This window comes from Martes martes (genome assembly GCF_963455335.1).
Source record: "Martes martes genome assembly, chromosome: 4".
Taxonomy (NCBI): domain Eukaryota; kingdom Metazoa; phylum Chordata; class Mammalia; order Carnivora; family Mustelidae; genus Martes; species Martes martes.
In genome coordinates this window covers 75,309,040-75,336,793 of record NC_137891.1, presented here as the reverse complement: position 1 = coordinate 75,336,793, position 27,754 = coordinate 75,309,040, and the positions used below count along the sequence as shown (strand labels likewise).

At 35.6% G+C, this 27,754-nt stretch overlaps 1 protein-coding gene across 2 annotated transcripts in view; it reads right to left on the bottom strand.

Moving 5' to 3' along the window:
• Window positions 1-7,998: 7,998 nt before the first annotated feature.
• TMEM68 (transmembrane protein 68) overlaps window positions 7,999-27,754 on the bottom strand; it is a 45,538-nt gene continuing 25,782 nt past the window's right edge. For both annotated transcript variants that reach the window (XM_080802640.1, XM_080802641.1), the window contains 4 exons: window positions 27,308-27,501; window positions 22,478-22,538; window positions 20,476-20,615; window positions 7,999-9,393 (listed from right to left, as the gene is read on the bottom strand). In XM_080802640.1, the coding sequence (XP_080658766.1) occupies window positions 9,289-9,393; window positions 20,476-20,615; window positions 22,478-22,538; window positions 27,308-27,501 (500 nt within the window). In that variant the 3' untranslated portion in view covers window positions 7,999-9,288. The remainder of the gene's footprint in view (window positions 9,394-20,475; window positions 20,616-22,477; window positions 22,539-27,307; window positions 27,502-27,754) is intronic.

Genomic DNA, 27,754 nt, shown 5'->3' with positions numbered 1-27,754 from the left:
TGTTTTTCTCATTTAGTGCTCTGAATATCTCATGCCAGTTCTTTCTGGCCTGCCAGGTCTCTGTGGATAAGTCTGCTGCCAATCTAATATTTTTACCATTGTATGTTACAGACTTCTTTTCCCAGGCTGCTTTCAGGATTTTCTCTTTGTCACTAAGACTTGTAAATTTTACTATCAGGTGACGGGGTGTGGACCTATTCTTGTTGATTTTGAGGGAGGTTCTCTGCACCTCCTGGATTTTGATGCTTGTTCCCTTTGCCATATTAGGGAAATTTTCTCCAATAATTCTCTCCAATATACCTTCTGCTCCCCTCTCTCTTTCTTCTTCTTCTGGAATCCCAATTATTCTAATGTTGCTTCATCTTATGGTGTCACTTATCTCTCGAATTCTCCCCTCATGGTCCAGTAGCTGTTTGTCCCTCTTTTGCTCAGCTTCTTTATTCTCTGTCATTTGGTCTTCTATATCACTAATTCTTTCTTCTGCCTCATTTATCCTAGCAGTAAGAGCCTCCATTTTTTATTGCACCTCATTAATAGCTTTTTTTATTTCAACTTGGTTAGATTTTAGTTCTTTTATTTCTCCAGAAAGGGCTTTTATCTCTCCAGAGAATGTTTCTCTAATATCTTCCATGCCTTTTTCGAGCCCAGCTAGAACCTTGAGAATCGTCATTCTGAACTCTAGATCTGACATATTATCAATGTCTGTATTGATTAGGTCCCTAGACTTTGGTACTGCCTCTTGTTCTTTTTTTTTGTGGTGAGTTTTTCTGCCTTGTCATTTTGTCCAGATAAGAGTATATGAAGGAGCAAATAAAATACTAAAAGGGTGGCAAAGACCCCAGGAAAATGCGCTTTAACCAAATCAGAAGAGACCCCAAATCGTGAGGGGGCGGGGGGAGGGGATAAAAAGAAGTTCAGAAAAAAAGAATTTTTAAAAAGAAAACAAATAAAGAAGGAATATAAAAAATAAATATATATATATATATGATTATATATATATATGATAAACTAGTTAAAAAACGTTAGAAAGGGGTAAAAGTTAAAAAAAATTAGCAGAAGAAGAAAAAAAAATTAAATTAACTGCAAGACTAAAGAATCATGGGGAGAAAGCCATGAGTTCCGTGCTTTGCTTTCTCTTCCTTTGGGATTCTGCTGCTCTCCTTGGTAGGTGAACTTGGTCTTGGCTGGATTTCTTGTTGATCTTCTGGCGGAGGGGCCTGTTGTAGTGATTCTCAAGTGTCTTTGCCCAGGCAGAATTGAACTGCCCTTACCAGGGGCTGGGCTAAGTAATTCGCTCGGGTTTGCTTTTGTCCCCTGATCGCTTTCCGTAGAGTTCCGGGGGACGGGAATGAAAATGGCGGCCTCCCAATCTCTGGCCCGGAGGAGCTGAGAGCTCGGGGCCCCACTCCTCAGTGCACCCTCAGAGAAAAGAGCCCAATCACTCCCGTCTCCCTGGCCTCTGGCGGCACTCCGAGCTCACCCAGCCTGCGACCGGTTCAAGGTAACCCCGAGCTGAGAGCTCACTCCTCAGCTCTGTCTCTGTAGCTGGCTTCCCCAGTCTAATACCTGCGAGGTCTGTGACACTCAGACACCCCCGATCCTTCTGTGACCCTGCGGGACCTGGGGCCATGCTGACCCCGCGTGGGCTTCGCCCCGGTTTAGCCTCTGGAGCGATGTCCCTCTGTGGAGCAGACTTTTAAAAGTCCTGATTTTGTGCTCCATTGCTCCGCCGCTTGCGGGGAGCCGGCCCCTCCCCCCACAGTCTATCTTCCCATCGCTTTGGATTCACTTCTCCGCCGGTCCTACCTTTCAGAAAGTCGTCGATTTTCTGTTTCTAGAATTGCTGTTCTTCTTCTCTTCAATCTCCCATTGGATTTGTAGGTGTTTGCAATAGTTTGATAAGCTATCTAGCTGATCTCCTGCTACCTGATGTAGTCTCAGCCTGCTACTTCTCTGCCATCTTGACTCCTCCCCCAAGATTTCACTTTTATGTGTAATTTATAAAATAAAAAAACAAACAATGCCAAGTTCATATAGAGAACAAACTGGTGGTTTCCAGAAGCAGGGGGTTAGGGGTAGGCAAAATGGGTAAAGGGAGTCAAAGGGTACAAACTTCCAATTATAAAATAAGTAATGTGCAGCATGTAATGTACAACATGTTGACTAGAACTAACAGTACTGTACTGCATATCTAAAAGTTTCCAAGAGGGTAAATCTTTTAAGTTCTCATAAATGAAAGAAAGAGAAAGAGAGGAAGGAAGGATGGATGGAAGGAAGGGAGGGGGAGGGAGGGAAGAAGGGAGAAAAAAAGAGAGAGAGAGATGGAGGGAAAGAAAGAGACAGAGGGAAAGAAAGATGGAGGGAGGGAGGGAAGAAGGAAGGAAGGAAGGAAGGAAAGCAGGGAGGGAGGAAGGGAGAAAGAAATAAAGAGGGGGGGAGGGAGGGAAGGAGGAAGGAGGAAAGAAAGAGATGGAAAGAAAGAGGGAGGGAAAGAAAGAGAGGGGGAAAGAAAGAAAGAAAAAAAGAAGGAAGGAAGGGAGGGAAGGAGGAAGAGAAATTAATCAAATATCCAACTCAAAGAATAAAGAGCTAAGCAAGTAACAAATTGCAGGAGACTTGGGATAAAAGGAATCTATTGGGGCACCTGGGTGGCTCAGTGAGTTAAGCCTCTGCCTTTAGCTCAGGTCATGATCTCAGGGTCTGGGATCGAGACCTGCATCGGGCTCTCTGCTCAGCGGGGAGCCTGCTTCCTCCTCTCTCTCTGCCTGCCTCTCTGCCTACGTCTGATCTCTGTCAAATAAAAAAATAAATTTTTTTTAAAAAAGTGAATCTATCAGAAAGAAAAACAGGTCCCACAGAAAACACTTAAAACCAACATGCCATAGAATATAATAGGAAATGACACAAAAATTCTGAGAATGGAGGCGCCTGGGTGGCCCAGTAAATTAAGTGTCCTACTCTTGATCTCAGCTCAGGTCTTGATCTCAGGGTTGTGTGTTTAGAAATCAACAAACAACATGGAAGAGATATGAATCACATCTATTCTTTCACCTTTGAACATGAAACATAATCATATAAAAACAAAAATGCACTTTCATCACATGTATTCAGCATACTCTCAGAAGCTCTAATTAGAGTAATTAGATAAGAAAAAGAAATAAAAGATACCCAAATTGAAAAGGAGGATGTAATCTATTTGCAGATGACATGAATTTACATATAGGTAACTGTTAAGATTAACCAAAAAAAGGGATGCCTGGGTGGCTCAGTCGGTTAAGCGTATGCCTTTGGCTCAGGTCACTATCGTGAATCATGGGATAGAGTCCTGCACTGGGCTCCCTGCTGAGCAGGAAGCCTGCTTCTCCCTATGCTTGCCCCTCTCCCTGCTTGTGCATGCTCTCTCTCTCACAAATAAATGAAATCTTAAAAAAAGGTTCCATCAAAAAAACCTGTTAAATAGATGAAATCAGTAAAGTTGATGAAACAAAATTAACACACAGAAAGCACTTGTATTTCTATACATTAACAGTGAACAACTGAAAAGTAAATGAAGAAAGCAATTGTTTAATAGAATAAAAGAGAATAAAATGTAAAGACTTGAACACTCAAAATTATAAAACATTGCTGAAAGAAATCTAAGATGATATAAATAAATGGAAATCTAAGATGATATAAATAAATGGAAAGTATCCTGTTCTTTGAATACTTAATGTGAAGACGATGACACCACCCCAAAAAATGTATGGATTAAATACAATCTTTATCAAAATCCCAATAGTTTTTTTTTTCATAAACAGAAAAACCCATCCTAAAAATTCATATGTAATCTCAAGGGAACTCCAAATAACCAAAAAACAAAAAACAAAAAAACAAACAAACAAACAAAAACTTTAAAAAGAACAAAAAGGGATCATATTTCTAGATTTCAAAACTTACTACAAAGTTACAGTAATCAAAACAGTGGTAATGGCATATGGACAGACATATAGTTCAATGGAACAGAATAGAGTCCAGAAATAAAGACTTGCATTTATGATCATTTGATGTATGAGAAGGGTGCCAAGACCACACATGGAAAGGACAGTCTTTTCAACAAATGGTTCTAGAAAACTGGACATCCACATGCAAATGTATAAATTTTATACCAGACACAAAAATTAACTTAAAATGGATCAAAGATCTAAACTTAAGAACTAAAATCATAAAACTCTCAGAAGAAAAAATAGGGGGCAATCTTCATATTGGATTTGGCAATGATTTCTTGGATATGACACAAAAAGTAAATATAGCAAAAGAAAAAGTAGATAAATTAGATCTCAACAAAATAATTTTTAAAGATTTATTAGCCATTCTAGAGAGTGGGGGAGGGGCAGAGGGAGAAGGAGAAAGAGAATCTCAAGCACAGTCCCTGCTGAGAGGGGAACCCAACATGGGGCCCGATCCCATGACCCCAAGGATCATGACCTGAGCGAAAATCAAGAGCTGGAGGCCCAAATGACTGAACCACCCAGACACCCCTAGGTCTTAACAGAATTAAAAACTTTTGTTCAACAAAGGATGCTATCAAAAGAGTAAAAACTCAATCCACAGAATAGGGATCAAATATTTGCAAATCATATAACCGATAAGGGATTAATATCCAGAATATATAAGGAACTCTAAAAACAAAAATAGGACTTCAATAGGACATTTCTCCAAAGATGATACGCAAATGGCCAACAAGCATATGAAAAGATATTAAATCATGTCATTAGGGAAATGCAAATCAAAACCACAGTAAGATACCACTTCATACCCATTAGGATAGTTATCATAAAAAAAATTGAAAATAACAAGTGTTGGTGAGGATATGGAGAAAACGGAATCCTGGTACATTGCTATCGGGAATGTAAATGGTAGTCTATGGAGATTAGTTTGGTGGTTCCTCAAAAAGTTAGACATGGTGTTACGATGATCCAGCAATTCCTCTCCTAGGTATACATCAAAAAGAATTGAAAGCAGGAACTCAGATACTTGTATACCAATCTCCATAGCAACATTATTTACAATAGCCAAAGGGTAGAAACAACACTTTGGATAAACAAAATGTGCTATATACATACAATGGAATATTTTGCAGCTATAAAAAGATATGAAATTGATATATCCTACACAAATGAACCTTGAAAATATCATTGTGGTATAATAAAATATATATGTATTTTGTCTTTGTTCCTAGCTCCTGGCACTGAGCTCCTAAAATCCTGGTAAATTCCTAAGTGATAGGAATACCTGTTTTATGCTAATGACTCCTAGTTGGGTATGATGGGGAAAGGCTAGATAGCTTCAGGATGAGGCTAGTTATCAAGAAAACTGTACGATTAGAGAGTTAGAACTTTGAGCTCCATCCCCAGTTTCCAAGGAGGAGAGAGGACAACCAATGATGGCAAGATGAGGTTTGGGGGAAACTTCTGGGTTGGTGAACACATCATATGCTGGGAAGATGGTACACCCAGAGAGCACATGGAAGCTTTGACACACCTACTACTCCCATACCTTGCCCTCTTTCATTGGGTTGTTCCTGAGTTGTATCCTTTACAATAAAACTGTAAGTATGGCATTTTCCTGAGTTCTATGAGTTGTTCTACTAATTATCCAACCTGAGCAGGGGAGGATGGGAGAAGGTCATGGAAACCTCCAAATTCGTCATAGGGCAGGCAGAGCAGAAGTGGGGGTAGCCTGGAGATCCGATTTGCAACTGGTACATGAAGTGGGAATAGCCTTATGGGACTAAGGCCTTACCTTGTAGAGTCTGTGTTAACTCACTCCAATAGTTAGGGTCAGAATTGAATGGAATTGTAGGAAACCCAGTTGATGTCGGAGATTGGAGAATTGGCAATGCAACTATGTTATCTAGTGTAAGAGAAGATACCAAATAATTTTGCTAAGTGAAATAAACCAGACACAAAATAATAAATGATTCTACTTATATAAAATATAAATTGGGCAAATTCATAGAAACAGAAAGTGGAAAAGAGGTTATCAAGGGCTGGGGAAAGCAGGGAATGGAGAGTTATTATTTAAAGGACATAGAATTGCTGTTTGGAATGATGAAATAGTTCTGGAAATGAGTAGTAGTGATGGTTCTACAATATTGTAAATGTATAATGCCAATGAACTGTATACCTTAAAAAGGGCTAAAGTGATAAATTCTTTATACACATTTTATAATAAAAAAGTAACAAATATATTTTGAAAAATAGTAATCATATACAAATACAAAAACATCCCACTTACCCTTGTAAATATCTATTATTTCAAAGTTTCGTAAATGCTATAAACTTAAGAGGGTCTCATATTTAAATTACTTAAAAGTATAAGAATACTCCTTTGAACAAAATATGAATCTCAGTGTCCACAACGATAACATCAAGTATGTGGGAAGAGCAGAAATGGGAAAATTCTTTATTATAGTAGAATGGCAACTAATAAATGTAGAATAATAGAGTTAGAAAATCACACTTTTGAAAATCTCAAAGTAGCAATTATTTCAGGAAATAGCCAACTTAAGGATGCTAAAACTAGAGGGTGAAAGTGTGATGAGAAACATATTTACATAGTCTCTAAGTATCTCTCCATGAACTCAATACAAAGGAAAAATTTACAGGGAAGAAACCTGGTGGGTGCCGTTTTAACCAGGTGATCAAAGTTACTACCATTGCTAATGACACAAACCAACACTATGTGCCTCCTGACGTGAAACACTTGAAAGAGCACAGCACCATTTATGTACTATTTCTGGAATAATGCATAACCTGGATCAAATCATGCAAAAACAGAGGAAAGGGTATCTACAAAACAAATTGTCTTCTCTAAAAATGTCAGTATCATTAAAGACAAAGAAGGGCTAGGCAATCATTCCAGATTAAAGGTTATTAAAGACATATGTAAACTAAATGCAGTATGTGATTCTGCTGTGAACCATGCATCAAGAAGAGAAACTGATATAAAGGATATCGAGACAACAGGTAAAATTGAAATCTGGCCTTAAGATCAGATACTAGGTATCAATGATAAATGTCCTGATTTTGATCATTGCTCTGTGGTGCTATGAATGGATGGCCTTATAATTAAGGGTAAAGGTAAAGGGCATGGTATCTGCAATTTACTATCAGTTGATTCAGAAGAAAAAAATTTAAAAGAAAAAATTATTTATAAATTTAGAGAGAGAGAGAAAGAGGAGGAGGGGTGGGTAAACAAATGTGACATAACAATTAGTCAATCTGGGTGAAGAGTACATGGGAGCACTGTGTACTACTATTGCAACTTTTCTGTAAATCTGATGTTGTTTCAAAGTTAAAGTTTTTTTTTAAAGGATATGAAAGATTTCCCAGAGAGGTATGCCATGCTCATGCTTCTGGAGAGTCCCTAGCTTCCATCAGACTTCCATCAGAACACTCCCTCAAAAAGGGTTAAGAACATCCCCTTTTACTTGCATTTCTCTATTTGATCCTATCCCCTCATTCTTCTAAATGACACTTAAATTCGAAAAGCAAAGATAAAGATCTTGCACTGAGTGAGACAGGATGGCTTACAGTTACTCTGACTATCAGAGAACAAAGCAAGGTTTTAATTAAAGCAGTAAAACTTAAATACTGTAAAAAATAATAGCTTCTGCTACATGAACAATGAATATCATTCTTTCTTCCATTTTTAAAAACCAACAGTTGCCCCAAAACATTCTCATTTGTTTTATAATCATTTATTCATTCATTCTGGAAATATTTATTGATTTCAAACAAACACAGCTCACTGCTAGAGGGCGGAAAAAGCTTCAAATAATCATTGACGTTTTTCATTGAAATTGAAATTAAAATATATTAATTACATTAGAAAGTAAGCTTTACTCTTTGTGGCTGAGATAGATGAATATGATTATGGGTGAAAAATGAATAAAGAGTAAAACAAAAAATTAGTTTAAAGTAAGAAAATGTCACATATGCAATTTCACAAGAAAATGAATTGCAATTCAGCTTTACTTTTATGTTGTTTAATTCTATATACATTACAGATATCATACATATATACTTGTTATACAAAAATCGATACAAAAATCCAAGTAAGTTAATATCTAAAAAAGGAAGAGGGAGATACTGCATTTGATTTCTGGTACTCTTCCATTTAAATACTTTAAAAATTCAGATTTCAAGGAGACAACAAATCAAAAGCCATTAATTTTTCAGAAAGCTTTGTGTTCACATAAATTTATCATTCAAGTATATTTTTATTGAAACAATAAACCATTTGACTGGTTGCAAAGTCAAACTGAATAAGCCATGGTATTCAGCAAAAGCAGAGCTTTTTTAGCTCTGCTTTTGTAGCTCTAGTTTATCAGCCTAGAATCAACTTCTAACATACGAAATGCAGAGCACAACAGTGATTTTTACCCTTATACTATTAAATGCCATGTTACATAGCTGACAATGCACAGCATACCCTATATGGTATGTCTACAGATTCTCGTTAAAAAATAAAATACTAAAAATAATAATAATTATTAGAATTCTACTTTTCCTAATTTCTCTTTTATTCAATTTTGAAAACAGTGTATCTTTCCCATTGTGCTTGGCAACCTGACATCATACCTAAAGAAATAATTTAAACATCATGTGGACCAAATATATACATAAACGTCTAAAAATTCTTGGTATTGTTTAATTCAGTTATAATTTCAGTTCTATAGTTATCAGTCACAGCAAATACAAAGAATTTAAAATTTAAAAAAGAATTTAAAATAATATTCCTCAACAAAGTATTAGCATGTTTTTAAAAAGTGAATTGTTGAGGCACAAAAACATTACATGATTTGCCCAAGGTCATGAAAGGAATGAGGGGCAGATAAGAGTATTTCTTCTCTAACTTCAGTGTCTGTACTGAATTATGCCATCTTGCAAAATCAATTCAGTGCAACAGATACAGAAATTAGAGCATTATCTTAGGAATGTTTGTTTAACCTAAATTGCTGTTATTAATAAACTTAATTTTTAAAATCTATATGTTTATCATACATTATCAGGAATTTATAAAAAGAAACATCATTTTCTGAATTATTAGGCATGTAATGAATTACTGTTTAAATTTGACACAATTGATTGCAAAAACAAAATCAACAATACAATTTTAAGCAAACAAGTTCAGTCTAGGATGCTTATTAACATTTAAAAAAAAATACTAATTATAGAACCTACAAAATTTAGAGGACAGTACCACAGACACAAACATACAAATATAAATGTATTAAATCATTTTCTAGTCGGTCTTTTGTTTTTTATGAAAACGTTCTAACAAAGCGCTCATAATGTTTCCTGGTATTCTTTGGTGCTTATCAATCAAAGCTTGAAGAGCATTCTTTGTCTATTAAGAAAACAAAAGAAAAGTCATTATTCTTTTAGTTCCCAAAATAGATCATTTATGTTGTAAAGATTCTAATACACTACTTTCAAAAAAGCCCCCCTTAATTTAGCACCCATCTCTCAAAATTAGTGACTTCGTTCTCAGCACACGGACAGCATAGCGTAGTCCTTGCACTGACTGTATTATGCTGGAAGTCCAGTTAACGTTACGTGGCTATTTTCTACACCAGACTGTAAGTTCCTTAAGACATAGCTTTGTATTTCTCCAGCACTTGAGCACAGCAATGCTTTGCATACAGTAAACACTACAAGGAATTGAAGGAGAAAAATCAGAAGGGAAAAAGTAGTAGGAAATTTTCTAGGGGAAGTTTTTCTCTTTTCCATTCAAGAATAAACTTTTGTGTATTTTTCTTTCATCACTACACACCCAAACAGTTACAGCAGGCAGTGCAACAGGAGAGAGTGAGGAAAACTATGACTAAGCTGATATATTTTTAGTTCATTAGATCAATTTCTCGACAGCTTAACAGAAATTTAAATTAGGTCACAGCAATGGGTCAAGTAGGATATAACAAGAAATCTCCTAAAACTATTTGTTTCCTGTTAAATTCATGACAAATTTCAGTAACTTTTACTTTTAGATCAGTTTGTGGCTATCTAAAATATTTTTGTGCATGCACATGATGCACATATATTCACACATACACACTTCCTTTCAGATGTTAGCCTTTCAATAGCCTTCTTTTTATAAATCTTGGACCTTCATCTTTAAGTTTTTATTTAAATTCCAGTTAGTTAACATACAGTGTAATATTAACTTCAGGTGTACAATTCAGTGATTCACCACTTCCATACATCACCTGATGCTCATCGCAAGTACCCTCCTTAATCCCCATCACCTATCTGACCCATCCCCCCTCCCGCTCCCCTCCAGTAATGATCCATTAGTTCTCTATAGTTAAGAGTCTGAGTTGCACCTCTTTTAAAATATAATAAACCCTAGCCCAAAGATGTATTTTAAAAATATGCCTCTCTAAACCACAAGTTTTCGCATCTCTGAAAGGAGAACTACTTCATACACTTATTCTAACTATTAAATGAAATTACAACCATGTCTTTAGGTACATGGCACAGTGACTAAAAGTGGCTAATATAGGTTGCTTTCTGTGAAGTATATTCTTTAAATTTTATTCACTTATTTAGAAAACAGATGCTTTGGAAGCTATGACATTAGTGAAATGAGGCTCTAATCTCAAGCTCATAACTTAATAAATGGATAAAGTACAAAGTAATAAAAAAATGTAAGATCATCTGTAAGATGTATCTATCATCTGAGATGTGAAAAGAAAGCATCTGGAAGTTCAGACTTGAGAGCCCATTTGGTGGGCAGGGAAGGACACATGAATAAGGTACTGTTTGGTCTGGGTCTCCAAGGACCAGTAAGATTTCACTGACAGTGAAGGCAAAAGCAGGAGGAAAAAGACCACAGGAAAACAACTGCCTAAGGAATGGTGAGTTAGCGAATTTGGCTGGAGTTTCAGGTATGTGTTCAGAAGCTGGATGTACAAGGCTCTAAAATTAGAATTCAATTAAATCATCAAAGGCATTAAACACCGAGTGAAAAGATAGACTTTATTTAATATGAATTGAGGTGTCAAGGAAGGGTCCTGGGTGAAGAAATATTAGGGCAATGCATTAAGAAAATACAACTCTTGCAAAATCACCAGTGACATCCTTCTGTCACCAAACCCAGTAACATTCTTTTAATCTTACTTGACCTCTCCATCACCATTGATCTTGCTTCTGAAATTCTCACACTGGAGGAAAAGCTAGATTTTTCTCCTAGGTTTCAGGCTGCTCCTTTTCAATCTTCTTTGCAGATTTATAATCCCAAAATCAGGCACTTACTTATTCTTCAAAGGTTCAGACAACTTTAATTACCTTTCATTTGCTGATGACTCCTAAATTTGTATCTCCAGCCTGCTCGGCTTCATATAGGAATATTCAACATGACTTCCCTTGAATGTTTTAAAGGCACCTCAAATCCAATATGCCTAAGACTAACCTAGCATTCTTTCACTCATACTGTGTCCTTTTCCTAGTTCCTTCCCTATTTCAGCAAATGACACTACCATAAACCTAGCCTAGTAACCCAAAACCTAGGAGTCATCCTTAACAACTTCTGCTTCTCACTCACAATGGTTAATCCATTGGCAAAATCCATTCATTTCACTTCCCAAAGACCACTAACATCTATCCACTTCTCTCCATCTCCTTTCCACCTTAACAATACAGGTATATGACATATGCATGTATATATGAATAGACCTGTATTTATATATATATGTGTGGGTGTGTGGATGAGACTGTAGAGAGAGTTAAAGAGACAGACAGAAACAGACACGGTAAATGCAGAAACAGAACGACAGATTAAGACTGAGAGAACTTTCAGGATATGTCCCAAGTGCCCTGTTCAGCACTGGCACACTATATTTTACTTTAGATTTAGACAGTGCTTACAAAATGGTTTCCACAATCACATGCCTGAACAATCTGTCACCCATTTTTTAAATGAGATTTCATTTCTACATTTGGATGCTAATAATTTTGAATTTGTGATAATCCAGGGATCATTATCTTACAGTTATGCTTATATTATTGACAATGAGGATTGGAAAATCATGACAATATAATCACAAAAGGAAAATTCCATGTATTCTTTATTTCAAGTATACTTCAGTTCAATAATGACAATTTACAATAAAAAATATGAATATGGCACAACGTCAAATAAATTCCCCCACTATGTGGGGGAATATAAGCCTACTATGCTTTGGTAGACTACTCGTTACTTAGCTACTGATAATAAAGTACATAAAGTAACCAGAAAGGGTAACTGAGGTATTTCAAGGATTCAGAAAGGCCTTCTTTCTTACTTAGTTTAAATAAGTAAGGTTGTACTATGTTTATATATTTTAATATATAAAATATCTAATTCCAGCAGTGACACGAATGTGAGTAAATTTTCCTCTCATGTGAAAAATCCTCATGTGAAAAAATCAAGGCACTGGAATTTAACTATCAGTAATATATTTTCCTAAACTAAGGAAAATAAGGGAATAGGGTTCATTTAAGAGACCTGGAAGAAACATCTGAGATCATCTAGTTCAATTTCTCTGCTCTACAAATAAGCAAACTGGGACCTAGAAAGAACATATTTATCCAAAGTGACACTGCTGCCTAGTGGCAGTGCGAGGATTACAGCCCAGATCCCTAAATTTCCACACCAGGATTTTCCCCTTCCTTCTCTATTATCTTCTATTTTGCCCATAAAAAATATGGTATCTGTAAAAAGTATTCCTAAGTAGCTCTGACCCACTTAAATCCTAATAGTGAGGAAAAAAATTTAAAAGAACAAATCAGAATTTGGTTATATCCTCCAGGCGAATGCACTATTCGGGGGCAGCAAAGAAATGTGTTATATTAATAGTAAAGTGTGTGTGGGCAGAAGCAACATCACAGGGTAAGGTCCCTGGTGTGAGGCTCCTGGAGCCCTATAAGTAAGGCATCACCTCGGGATGAGAGAAGAATCATGCTATGCAGAGAGCATGTCCTGACCCTAAAAACCAGCGTTCACAGAGTTTTGTTTTCAGGATGCAGGAAGGTAATAAACTATCAGTATATTTAATGGACCAGCAGCATACCTGGAGGTAATTTTTCTAAGAATGAAGTTCATTGACAAGGCACACAATGTTCTTTACTGTCCCCTTTGTGAAACTTCCTACCTGTCCGCTGCCTGATTTGAATAGTCCCATCTAATATAATATTATAGCTGTTTCAGCTGCATATCTTTTTCTAAGTGTCCAGTCTTGCTGAGTCCCAGTATGGTATAGTAGATTACAGTGACTCATTCCTTCTGCCTACCAGCCCCTGTCTTCTGGGCCATCCTATGGGAAGAGTACAGATCCTGTCCCAATAAAATCCAGTGTGGCCGTGTGACCGCTTTGGCCATAAAATGTCAGTGGGAGTAAGTGAGCCACTTCCAAACAGAAGCTTTAAAAGGTTCCATTCCTGACATTTTCTTTTTACCATGGCAACATCCCCCATGAATCAGCCATGAACCCAGGAGAAAGAAGACATGGACCTCAGGGGAAATATAACATGAACAAGTAAAGCCTTTACTGTCCTAAGCCTCTGAGATTGGTTGTTTGTTACGGCAGCACACCCTAGCAAAACTGACTAAAATCATCCAGTTTTCTCATATATAAAATGGCAATAATAAGCTCTACCCTACAGGATTAAATCAGACTTATGCATAGAAGGAAAAAGTGAAATTACCTCTGATCACAGATGACATGATTTTATACATAGAAAACCCTAAAGATTCCATAAAAGAACAGTTAGAACTAATAAACGAATTCAGCAAAGTTGAATATAAAATCTACACACGAAACTCAGTTTTGAAAACAAAAACAGTTTGAAAACAAAACAAAAACCAAGAAACAATCCCATTTACAATAGCATTCAAAAAATTAAAATAAAATACTTGGGAAAAACTGTAACCAAGGAGGAAAAAGACTTTCACACTGAAAATGATAAAACACTGCTGAAAGAAATTGAAGACACAAATAAATAGACATCTGTGTTCATGGATTAAAAGATTTAATATTGTTAAGCTGTCCTACAGATTCCAGACAATCCCTATTAAAATCCCTACAGCATTTTTTTCAGAAGTAGAAAAAAAAAAAAACCTAAAATTCATTTGCAATTTCAAAGGACTCTAAATGGACAAAAGAAGAAAAAAGCTGCAGGCCTCATACTTCCCAGAACATACAACAAAGTTACAGAAATCAAAACAGTATGATACTAGCATAAAGACAAACATATAGACCAATGGAATAGAAAAGACAACCCAGAAATAAACATTTGCATGTATGGCAAATGATCTTTGACAAGGGTGCCACGACCATACAATGAGGAAAAGGCAGTCTCTTCAACAAATGATGGTAGGAAAACGAGATATCCACATTAAAAAAGAACGAAGTTGAACCTTATCTTACATTACACACAAAAAATTATCTCAAATTGGATTAAAGAGCTAAACCTAAGACCTAAAACTATAAAAACTCCTAGAAAAAAATGTAGGCGAAAAGCTTCATGACACTGGATTTGGCAATAATTTCTTGAATATGACACCAAAAGCACAGGCAACAAAGCAAAATACATCAAACTCAAAAAGTTTTATACATCAAAAGAAACAAGCAGCAGGGTGAAAAGGAACCTACAGAAGGAGAAAAAAAATATTTGTAGATCATATATCTAATAGGGAATTAATATCCAGAATAAAGACCTTCTACAATTCAATTCAACCCAAATGTAATTATTTGTATTCATACAAATACTATGATTATACTGTAATGATTATATTTTCCAAATAATATGATTAAAAATGTGAGCCAACACCTTGAACACACATTTCTCCAAGGAAGATATACAAATGGCCAACAAGCATATGAAATGATGCTCAACATCAGTAATCATTAGAGAAATGCAAATCAAAACTACGATGAGATACTACTACTTCACACCCATTAGTAAGATGACTATCATCAACAAAACAGAAAATAACAAGTGTTGGCAAGGATGCAGAGAAATTGGAACCCTTGTGCACTGCTGGTAGGGATGTAAGATGGCATGGCCAACTATAGAAAACTGTATGGATGAGGCTCCTTGAAAAATTAAAAACAGAATTATCATAGTGTGAGATAATAGAAAATACATATTTGTCTCTGCCCCTGGATCCTGGTACAGAGGCCCTGAAACTTATAATTTCCTCAGTGATAAGGGCACTAGAAACATGTTTTGTTCTACTGTTCTAATATTTGTTACGGCAGCACACCCTAGCAGTTCCTGATGCAGTGCTCCTGAAATCCTTATCATTTCCTCAGTGATAAAAGTGTTTTTTGCTCTACTGGACTCGTGGATGGCTTCTGGATAAGGGCTGGTCACCAGAAAGACCAAACTATGATTAGAAGCTTGGAATCTTTAGCTCAATTCCATCATCCCCCATAAAATTCCAATAGTACAGAATTCAGGGAGTTCAGGGAGCTTCCGGGTGGGTGAATACATCCACACCAGGAGGGTGGTACACCCTAACTTCATGGGGGCCCTGCGCCTGGGGCCCTCCCATTCTTCACCCTCCGTTATCTCTCAATCTGACTGTTCATCTGTATCCTCTATTGTATCACTTAATAAACTGATAAAAGTAAGTGTATCCCTGAGTTCTGTGAGCCATGCTAGCAAATTAATTGAACCTGGAGAGGGGTCATGGGAACCTCCAATTTGTAGCCAACTCAGCAGAACTACTACGTGCGATTAGCATCTAGAATGGGGTGGGAATAGCCTTGTGGGACTGAGCCCTTAATCTGTGGGATCTACACTATCTCCAGGCAGATAGTGTCCGAATTGAGTTATATTATCGGACATCCAGCTGGGGTCAGAGAATTGCTTGAGGGGGGAAAACCTCCAAACATTTGGTGATCAGAAGTGTCAGAAGTCACGTGGTATGTAAAAGTAAAGAAGATTCACAAGTAAAAGAAAGACATAGTACGGAAGAACTGAGAGGGGGGGAAAAACTGGAATTTTTTCTTTCCACATATGATCCAGCAATCTCACGTCTGGGTATATATCCAAAAGAATTCAAAACACGATCTTGAAAACATATTTGTGCATCAATTTTCACTATAGCATTATTCACCACAGCCAAGAAAATGGAAGCAACTCAAATGTCCAACAATGAATGAATGGATAAACAAAATGTGGCATATACATACAATGGATTATCATCCACCTTTAAAAAAAGAAAGAAATCCTTCCACATGCTATAATACAGATGGACCTGAAAGACCTGCTAAGTGAAATAAGCCAGTCACTATGATTCCACTTTTCTATAGCAGTCAAACTTCTAGTACTAGAGAGTAGAATGGGGGTTTCCAGGGGCTGCGGGAGGAAGCAGAGGGAAGCTGGTATGATTCTGCTCACATGCGAAATCCAAAAAAAATGAATTTGTGGAAACACAGAGTAGAATGGGGGTTGCCAGGGTGTGGGGGAATAGGGAGATACTGGTAAAGGGTACAAACTTACAGTTCTCAGATGAGTAAATTCTAATGTGCAACATGGATGCCTTATAGTTAATAATACTATATTATATATTAGAAAGTTGCTAACAGAAAAGGTCATAAATATTCCCACCACATATGCAAAAATGGTCATTAGAGGTGATGGAAGTGCCATCTAATCTTATTGTGATGATCATTTCACAATACACAATTTGATATTTACAATATCAAATCTTTACCTTGCACATTAAACTTTTAGTGTTATATGTCAATTATATCTCGATAAAACTGGGGGAGAAAAAGAATCTTGTGTCGCCCATAAAGAAACCAGAGTAAATTGGTGGATATATATGAAAAATATATTTGATATTTGATTTTTGATATATGTATCATATATATTTGATATATTGATATTTGATGGATATATATGAAAAAAGAGAGAGAAGGAATGGGTAGTTGGTGTTCAGTGGACACAGAGATTCAATGTAGCAAGATGAAAAGAAGGTTCTAGAGATTGGATTCACAACAATGAATAAATATATTTAGCACTAATAAAACATACACTTAAAAATGGTTAAGTGATAAATTTTATTATTTTTTTTAAAGATTTTATTTATTTATTTGACAGACAGAGATCACAAGTAGGCAGAGAGGCAGGCAGAGAGAAAGAGGAGGAAGGAGGCTCCCCACAGAGCAGAGAGCCCGATGTGGGGCTGGATCCCAGGACCCTGGGATCACGACCTGAGCCGAAGGCAGAGGCTTTAACCCACTGAGCCACCCAGGTGCCCTAAATTTTATATTTTTAACCACAATTTTAAAACTTAAAAAAAATCACAGTATACATATAAAAGGCTGGTATAAAGTTATAATCACAACACTTTCATCCCATTTTCCAGGTGATTCAGTAATTTGACATTTATGGCTTTTATCTAGTTTTATACTTTCTGAAGTTTAACTGCAAGCTGAGTGGTCTTTTTTCCCCTGATCTTTTTTTCCTTGGTCTTTGCAGGGATGAATATTACTGATCACTTCTGTTTTTTAAACATCCTCACCTGCTGACTTCACTCACACTAATTTACTTGTTCCCCACCTCTCTGCCACATCCCTTTCTGTCAGCTTTGGGTGTATTCCTTGGCACACCCCTTACATGTTACTTGTCCTCCCATCTGTCCTAAGTTGTCTTCTTTCTCTCTCTAGCTGCTTTGTAAAACTCATGACTTCAGTAACTATCTCATGCAGATAACTTCTAAATCTTCATCAATTCTGACCTTTCTCCCAAACTCCAGTGCAATATTTTTTAATTTTAATTTTACCTATGAAGGGGTGCCTGGGTGGCTCAGTTGGTTAAGCATGTGCCTTCGGCTCAGGTCATGATCTCAGGGTCCTGGGATTGATTGAGCCCTGAGCCCTGTGCCCTGTGCCAGGCTCTCTGCTCAGTGGGAAGTCCGCTTCTCTTTCTCCCTCACCTGTGCTCTCTCCCAAATAAATAAATAAAATCTTTAAAAAAAAAAAAAAAAAACTATGCCTATAAATCTATACATACATATCCTGCAGGTAGCTATAGAATTAGGTTTCAAGGTATTTTCTCTCTGTAAAATCTCTCAAATTTGCACCTTGCTCTCCCTTTCAAGTAGATAAAAAGATCATTATGTAATTCATTCATTCATCAAACATTTATTGTGATCTAATTAAATACCAAATGCTGTGCTGGGAACTGGAGACACAAGAATTCATAGCCTAACCTCTGCTCTTAAAAAGCGCACTTATATTTATATGTATCTAAATAATCACAACTGCTAGAGTCATCTTCACAAACCATTGTAGAGAAACAGATTATACATGTGCTTGCTTCTGCCAAATAACTCTGAATGAAACTGATAGGAGCCACTCCCAAACAGAGGCCTATCCTAATTGAAATGTATCTGGTAGACAAATTCCCTAGTGTGATAGTTAAGGGCCTAAAAATATAGCCCCTATTTACTTTTCCAGTTTCATCTCAACCAAACCCTACCCACTAAGCTAGTGATTCCCCAAGTTTATTTTTCTAGTTGTTATTAAATGCTATTCAACGAAAAACAAGGAGAGGGTTTTGGTCAGGTGAGAACAGGAAAATGTGCTTTGAAACAAAGTTAAAGAGACCTCTTTGTTGCAGGGATTCTTAGAACTTTCAACATGTTAATGTGTTTTGCAAAATTCCTGGAGAATTTATCAGGCAGTCTTTCCCAACCTTGCTGTTCTAACCCTCTCAGACTGCTGGTATATGGTCAACTTTCCTATCACCATTTCTTTATTCATATTCTTCCTCCAACCCCAAGTCCACATATCCAAATCACATCCTTCTTTCAAGACCCACCACAAACGCCCTCCTTCCAGAAAGCTTTTCCTATTTTTTCCTTCACAAAGCGGTCTTTTTCCCTTTTGAGTTTCTACTGTCTCACTCAAATTCAGCCTCCATATTGCTTCCAGTTGCAAATGCAAACCTATCACAGTGTTTGTAGTTTGCAAATGCAAACCTATCACAGTGTTCATCTATTTTCAAGACCACGACACCCCACCCCTGACCCAGCTTTTAGGAAACAAAATCAACTGTAGGCCATGATTGTCCAGACCTGTCCTGTATTTCTAGCTTCATCTCCCATAATATTTATCCTTCTAGCTATACAAAACTACCCGCAATTCCCCAAAGATTTTATGCTGTCATATTGCCATCCATTTATACATTTAGTTTCCTCTACCTCATTACTCTCTGTCCAGGTAATTCCTTGTATTTCCAAACTGAATTCAGCCATCACCTCTCCCAAGGAGGTATCCCTGATCTAATTTGGGTATCTTTCCTTTGTGCTTCCATAATACCCAAAGACAGCAGTTCTGAGGCAGGATCTTGCCCACTGGGTGTTACATGAAAAGGTCTAGAGGCATTTCTTTGTTATCACAATGAGTGAGGGATGAGGATGGGAGTGCTACCGGCATCTAGTGAGGAGAGGCCACAGAGGGTGGTAAGCCCTGTATGGCGCACAGGACAAGGCCTCCACATCATGTTAGTAAGAACCTTCTACAAGCACACCACTGTGGTTAGTGCATAACCATATAAACACTGATTTAGTTATTCAGTTCCCCTGTAGGACTGCAAGTTCCTAGGGTAATGGTATTCACTTTTGTTAATAATGTTAACACCCAGCATTCGCAGAGCACTTATTATATACCCCTCCCTGTTCCAAACAATGAACATGTATAATCTCATGTAATCCTCAGAGACAACTGTGAGTGGTCATGATCTCAGGGTTGTGAGACTGAGTCCTGTGTCAGGCTCTATCCATGTTGGGCATGGAGCCTGCTTAGGATTTTCTCTCTTCCTCTGCCCCTCCCACAGCCCCTCCCACCGTTTATTGCATGCGCTCTCTCTCTAAAAACTAAAAAAAAAAATAAACAAATATTCTCTTCCATGTTCTGCAGACTAACAGAGTAAGCTGTGGACTCCCTGAGGTCACACAGCACACACGTGGTAGAGCTAGGAACAATCTGATTTCATAACCCACACTCTTAAAAACTACTCCACTTTCCTGCCAGGATATGTCTATCAAACAAGAACAATACTTTCCTTTCATGGAGGTCAACTCTTTCTTCTGGACATCACTTATGAAACTTTTTAATTACTAGTGCCAAGAGCCCCAACCTCTTAGCACTTATGACATTTTAAAATGAGTGGTTCTTTGTTGTGGGGAGACGTCGTGCATGGTAAGAAGTAGCATCCCCGTCCTCCACTCACTACAAGCCCATGGCCCCACCACCTCCCAGGACCTGCCTGTCAGGGCAATAACTAAATGTCTTGAGACACTGCCAAATGTCCCTTGGGGAAAAAAGCACCACTGATCAAAACATGTCTGTAGAATGAATGAATTCATTTTTAATACAATAATTGAAAGTAAAAATCTGTTCAAAGATTAAGAAAAAAAAGAATAATTTACCTTCTCAGCTAATTCTTCTGCTGTTATCTTTGGATCATAGGGAATAGGATCACCTAAATAGGTACGTAATTTCACTGGAAAACCGCCATACATTGGAGCAAATGGATAGCGGAATTTTTCATAAAGCCACCTAAATAGCCCTGTTTTAAAGTAAACAAAATTATTTTAATTGGTTAAATATTCTGAGCAACTGTAAATTTTCAAATTAATAATAATGTAAAACTTAGAAGAAGGTAGCAAACAGTATCACCTCCCAGCAATTAATACAATATGTATATATTTTAAAGATGAGCTTTTTTTATCAATTCTAACAAATATAGCACATTAATATAAGATGTTAATAATAGGAGAAACCAGAAGGTGGTGAGAAGCTTTATGGGTACTCTTTGTACTTCCACCCAATTTTTCTGTGAACCTAAAAATGCCCCCCAAAATAAGGTTTAGTAATTTCTTTAAAAATGAACTTTTAAAAATATGAGAATTTTAAAAGCAAACCAATTACTATTATTACAAAACTGTGGGTAAAGATTGCAACCAAAAGCTAGAAGCTAAAAAGTCTAGAGACTTTTTAGAAGCAAATATAGGCTTCTATGAATAAAAGAAAAGAAAAAGCATATGATAAATTCACATAAACATGAAACTAAAATGCACCAATAAATAGGTAAAAAAAAATTATTGTAAATTAAGAAAAATGCAAAGGGTAGCAAAGAATTACTAATGCTAACGACCAAGTATGAAACCTAGCAAAATCAAAAGTGGCAATAATGTAAAATAAACTGGGGGATTAAGTAAAAAAGAAAGTCAAAAAGCAATCACAAATAATTTTTAAACCACTTTATAATTAAAGAAACAAAACTGGGAATAATTCTGTTATGCAACTTAAATTCTGAAGAAATAACCTGAGAAAAAATTAGAAGAACAATTCTACAGCAACAGCTAAACATCACATCAATCTGCCTTTCCAGCTTAAATTTGGAAAAAAAAAAGGGGGGGGATGTTAACACCTAAAAAACGTAATAGAATATCAACAACCTACCAACATTACACATAAAAGAAACAATAAAAGTTTAAAGTTCTTTAAGAGGGCATTTGTATGTGGATAGGAACAATATAGTTATGGGGATATACTTTTATATCCAACCAAGGGTATAAAAACAAACTGAAAATTTCAAAATAAAAAGAAAACAACACAGATATTGCAAAGAAAAAGCACTTCTAATTGTTATCACTCCAGTAACTATACTCAAAGCTTATTTTGCTACCCATAAAGTAAAGTTAGACAAAAAGAACTTTATGATATAAATGTATCATGGTTCAAAATATTATAAAAAGCAAAAAACAAGAAGTAACAGAAATGAACCAAAGCAGATGATACATCCTTAGGTCGTTAATCTTAATTCAATATCATATTGTCATCCATTTTTAAAGCTGTAACTTCTTCAGTGGTGAGTTAGGAAGATAGTCTGGGTAATGGGTACATTTGTTCAAAATCTTAACAGCATGACTCAACCAAGGAAATTAGGTAACTCACTCTGTAATTTTAAGAAGCCCACAAAACAAATAAGCTTCAGTATGTATATGAGACTCTTAATAAAAATATAACATCTGGGGCGCCTGGGTGGCTCAGTGGGTTAAGCCTCTGCCTTACGCTCAGGTCATGATCCCAGGGTTCTGGGATCGAGCCCCACATAGGGCTCTCTGCTCAGCAGGGAGCCTGCTTCCCTCTCTCTCTCTCTGCCTGCCTCTCTGCCTACTTGTGATCTCTGTCTGTCAAATAAATAAATAAAATCTTTAAAAATATATATAAAACATCTAAGAACTGCCACTACTTAGAATCAGTTATCATTTAGACTGTAAATAATAAAACATCTAAATAATACATCCATTATCTAAAGTAATAATTCAAAAGAATTTCTTATAGGGTTCGAAAGCCCAAGTATTTCGAAGATTATATTCTAAATATTTCATTATAATTAGAAAAACCGTATGAATCAGAACTTACTTGTTCCTCCAAGTGATCTAAATCCTTCTCGAATATTTTGTGTAAACATAGGAATAATGGGCTGAAGAAAGAATTTGAATTAAAAAAGTAAATATATTGATCCATTCAATATCTCCATTGAGTCAATAATGCAACCTTTTGAGGGCCTGTTCAAGATTATGAAAATGAGGTATTTTTAAAATAAAGGTATACTTTTATCACCAGTGTGATTTATCAGACTAAATTTAACTTGATCATTTTTAAAAACAAAAATTGGAAACACTACCCTCTAGTGGTAATATATAATATTTCACTTACAAACTTTCCTATCCTTTCCACATAAACTCTTGAAATTCAAAATAAAGATTACAGTAATCATTAATTTCACTAAACAAAATTAATGTGGTAAATTAATTTGATTTTAGTGGTCCACTGAATGGTATGCTCACTGGAGAAAAAGTTACAAGGCAGATATTCCCTCTATGGGGAAATTTATATAAATTCAAATGACAGGTTTTGGAAAAATGCTGTCATGCAACCACCAAAACACTATTTTTTCGTGAATTTATTAAATCTAAAAATGCTGAACATCAATGAAAAGTATAAGACTCACTGCAAAAAAAAAAGGAAAAGTAATATATAAACAATTCCTTTTATCATTAATATTAAAGGATTTCTGCTCACAAGTTCATGGTTTTTATTATTCCATGAACATCTGTGATTAAGTATGATTTTTTAAATGGAGACCTTAATTAAATGTCCTAAAACACTGAAGTCACAAAGGATCATGTAAAGAGATAGAATGATGGTGAAACTGAAGTAGATAAAAAATTGCGTAAGAACACTTTAAAATGCTCACAAAATACACTGAATTAAATGACATTTTAGAATTTAAAAAACTGAGAATCACTTTACTTACATTCTACCATCAGTATTTGCCTAATACGGAGTTACCTGCCCTGGTGAGCAGGGTTTGAGATATTTAAATAAGCTGACATTTAAAAAGCCATTCTTATTCAGTTGTGGAAAACATTAAATATGGTGGGCTGAAGGAAAGGGACTCAGGTATAGCTTTCTTCATTAAACTTATTAACTCACATAGAACTACTGGTCATTTATTTAGTGTATTTCTCCCCTCACCAGAAGGACACACTGTTTTGTTTACAGCTATATTCCCAGCACCTGGAATAGTGCCTGGAACAGACTAGATGCTAAAACAAAGTGTGATGGATGAATTAATTAACAAAAGAATGAAGACACAGGACAGAGAGACAACACACATAATGAAGTAGTTTGTATTCTCTGAATACAAAGTGTTGGAAATAGGCAGCAATCTTAAAACAGTTTGGAAAAAAGAAGTCCCGGTAAAGAAAGGCACTCTGACGGAAGAATTTAAAAGTTTCATGGTGTTAATTCACAAAGCTAAAACATAAAACAAAGTACACTGACTCTTTTGTACAAAATTCAGATTATGATCTAGGAAACCAACACTAGTTTTGTGAAATAGTGACTACTGACATTCTAACTTTTTTTAAAGAGTTATAAAATGTCTTTAGAGTTGAGAACATAAAATGCCCAAGAAGAAACAGAAACCTTATGGCTCATATATACATCCTTTGTCTTCTCTGACCAGTACTGCTGGATTTATGTCTACTGACTAGCATGAATTCCTAGATTCATACTGAAGCATGCACTTTATGAAGAGTCTTCAGGGTACATACCACCCTTTAAATAGCTTACTCTCCAGAAGCTCGATATACCTAGAACCTATCAAGCAAGAAAATGCTTACCCTAGCAGGCTCAGTATTCCAGGCTATAGTCTGGCCATATAGTCTCTATATTTGCATTCAGGCTAACAGCCTTAAAGTTATAAGCATTACTTTATAACAACTTGATACTGTAGCACAATTATTCATTCCTTTTCTTATATACCTTATGCATACAAGGTATTAGCATAAGTAACCTGGAATTAAATTGTTTGCATGCATACATGTGTCTCCTTATGTACATATATGTACATGTGTGCAAGACGAAGAGAATGTGTATTTTGTTAAAACTATTTTTGGGGCATAAGTTTAAAATGGTCTTAGAGTCTAAACTTTGCCTCTAAAAATAAGTGAGCACCACTGGATAAGTTATTTACCATGTTTATTCTTCAGGTTCTTCACATATAAAGTGGGAATATTAATAATTATACTATCTCAAAGGTTATTTTTTAAATTGATATAATACATATAAACAATTTTATTAAGACAAATGTTATTTTCTTTTACATCACTTGTTTTTCCAAGCTGAGTAAATGGGCTAATATTTTTCCAACTTATTTAGATATGAAGTTACCTAAAAATTCTCAGGAATTTCATAAAGTAAGAATGACTTAAATTATATTAAAAAGCCTGTAACTTTCAGAAAACCTTAAACTTTTTTTACCAATATTGTGTGAACTTGCATTGACAATCTCGATTTCTTCACTTTAATTTGTTACCATGTTACAATTTAAATGTAGTTATTCCTCCATCAGTCTTAACTTTTTACTTTATGATACTTTTGTGTTTATGATAGTTTATGATAATTCTGTGAGGACCATGAAGGGGTTTTCCAGATCAGACACTTGTACATTTACAACGATCTCTATATATGGTTAAAAATACTCCCTCATGTATCTGGAAGGTGCCTCTAATCTCAAGGTCAGCAGACTCACTGTGAAATGCAGTCAGGGATGGCAACAGCCGCGGTTGCCTGCGGTCCTGAACTGTATGCTCTGCTCTGCTTCTGCCTTGCTGTATGACCCGATCCCTCCATCCCTTCATCTCTCTGTGCCTGAGTTTCCTCATCTGTAACATCGGAATAATTATATATGTCACCTACTTAATGTACAGGAGTACCAACATAAAGCCTTTTAAAAGCACTACAAAAGGTTGGGGTGGTACAATAGTTATCAAATGTACAATGCTACCTATAAATCAACAATGGTAAAGATTTCTGACTTTAAACTTACAAAAGATGTTTATAAAATGTTCTCAAGTTTCATACAAAAACCTTAAATTATCTAGATTATCTTAATTCTCTAGAAACTCTATCAAAGATTGAAAAAATTAGTTCCTTTCTCTCTATAATTTCTTTCTTTCCAGCCTTCTTCCAGGCAATGTTCCTTAAATCTGTGAAGTTAAGGATGAGAAATTAGAATCTCATGATCAATTTATATAATTCCAAACCTACTTTTGTGATTTTCACCTTAAAACTTTAGGAAAAATAATCCTTTCAAATATAAACCTGAAAATTAAACTATCTTTGATTAGGGTTTTAGCTTTTATCACAGCTTTAACAGACATTACTTTCATTACCCTTAATTTTTGTACAATGGTGCATATATTCTTTTGTACTTTCTCATATATTCTAAAATTTTTATACATCAGTGCTTAAGACTCTGAGAAATAAAATGTGCTATGAATTAATTTTCTGTATCACTAATACTATTAATGTAAGTTAAATTCCAAATGTCCCTTTCTAGTAGTGTTTAATATTGTGGTAAAAAAAAATCAATTCAATTTAATTCAAATAGCCTACTAAGTGCTAGTCACTGTACTAAGGACTCAGAATATAAAAAGAGGATCTTGTCCTTAGGGAGCTTATAACTTACTGTAGGACAATAATGTTTAAATTTTTATGCTTTCTATAATTAAACACTTGGACAAGTACATTAATTCTTATTCTGGGATCACATTACTAAAGCACTACAGCAACTACTTTTAGTAGTTACATGTACATGTGTACAGGAGAGAATAAAGTTCAATACATTTTATTTTAACTCTGCAGTTTAAAAAAAAAAGGAAATTTCCATTTTTTTTTCCAAAAAGAAAATTTCCATTTTTTTCCAAATACTGGTCTTGGGTTAGAATGAGTCATCCATAAACTCTTCCTTTTTAATCCTATATTTGTAAGATGAACAGGTAAGCTAAGGGTGCACACTGGTCTCTATATAGCAGCAAAGGGTACACAAAAAAACTGAGACATGAAAGTACTGGCAACAGTCTCTAACTAATTGGCCTGGAAAAAGAACACCATCCTGTCAAAGGTACTACCATTTCTTTTTCCAACAGACAATCTAAAATGAAAACACAAAACAAAGAAGAAACATTCCATAAGTAATAAATAAATGTTTCATAGGATAAATTATAATATGTAGACCAAAAAGTTGATAATTACTTTCCAATGCAAAGAAAAGGACAAAATGGCATTCATATTCTCCAGTCTACCAAGTAGAACAGTCACCTTGGATCCCTGAGGAACACTTAATCTTATTGACTAATTCTTTTATAAAATCTTTTTAAAAGATCTAAATTACACTAATACCTATTTCTTATCTTTAGTCATACTATCAGATAGCTGATCACATTTGCTGATAAAAAATAACAGGAGTTATGTATTCAAGTCCCATTATTATACAAATCGGTCACATAAAAGAATTGCAATGAAACCAACCAACAACCATCACTGAAATATGCCAACTCAGTCACACCAAAGGCTTAAAACACACAGAACTGAAAATACTTCTGAAAAAGATGTAACTGAAGGAATACAAAAAATTTTACAGATCTAATTAAAAGCAGATAGATTTTGAAATGTAAAATAAAACTCGGATGGATATTTTCCAAATTTTCAGATTAATTTTTTCAAGATGGCATCCCAAGCACAAGGAAAATATCATTAACCTTACAAAGAGTTATGTATACTGATCTTTAAGCAGTGCAATTAAAGTATCTAAATTCTTATATATTCTGGCCCACTACGTAAGCATTGATTTTAAATTCAACCTAGCTTTACTTTAATAATTAGTTTTATATAACTCACCACTTTTGCATCAATTGCAACCTGAGCGAAGCCTTTACGATTACCCCAAATGATGTTGTAGGTTTCATCACTAATTAGGGCTTCTCGAACTCCACCTGGTGAAATAGCTAACAAGTGACCACTCCTCAGAATTTCAACACATTTTTCTCTTGGTCCATGTAGAGCACAAAATACATCAAGTAATAAACTAAACCCTGTAAAAAAACATTAGCATGAAGATATATCTTAAGTACTTCTTGTCCAATTCTTCAAGACAAAAATCTTTACAACCTATATAAATTATCTATACTTCAATCAGTAAACTCCTTTTCTTACTTTTTTTTAAGTCAACAAGAACTCTTAAGGTTTGGATAAGATTAATATTGCTGGCAAAGTAATAGCTAAGCCTTACTGATCACCTCCTATTGATAATCTCCTCAGTGATCACCTACTACTCGGGTTACAGTG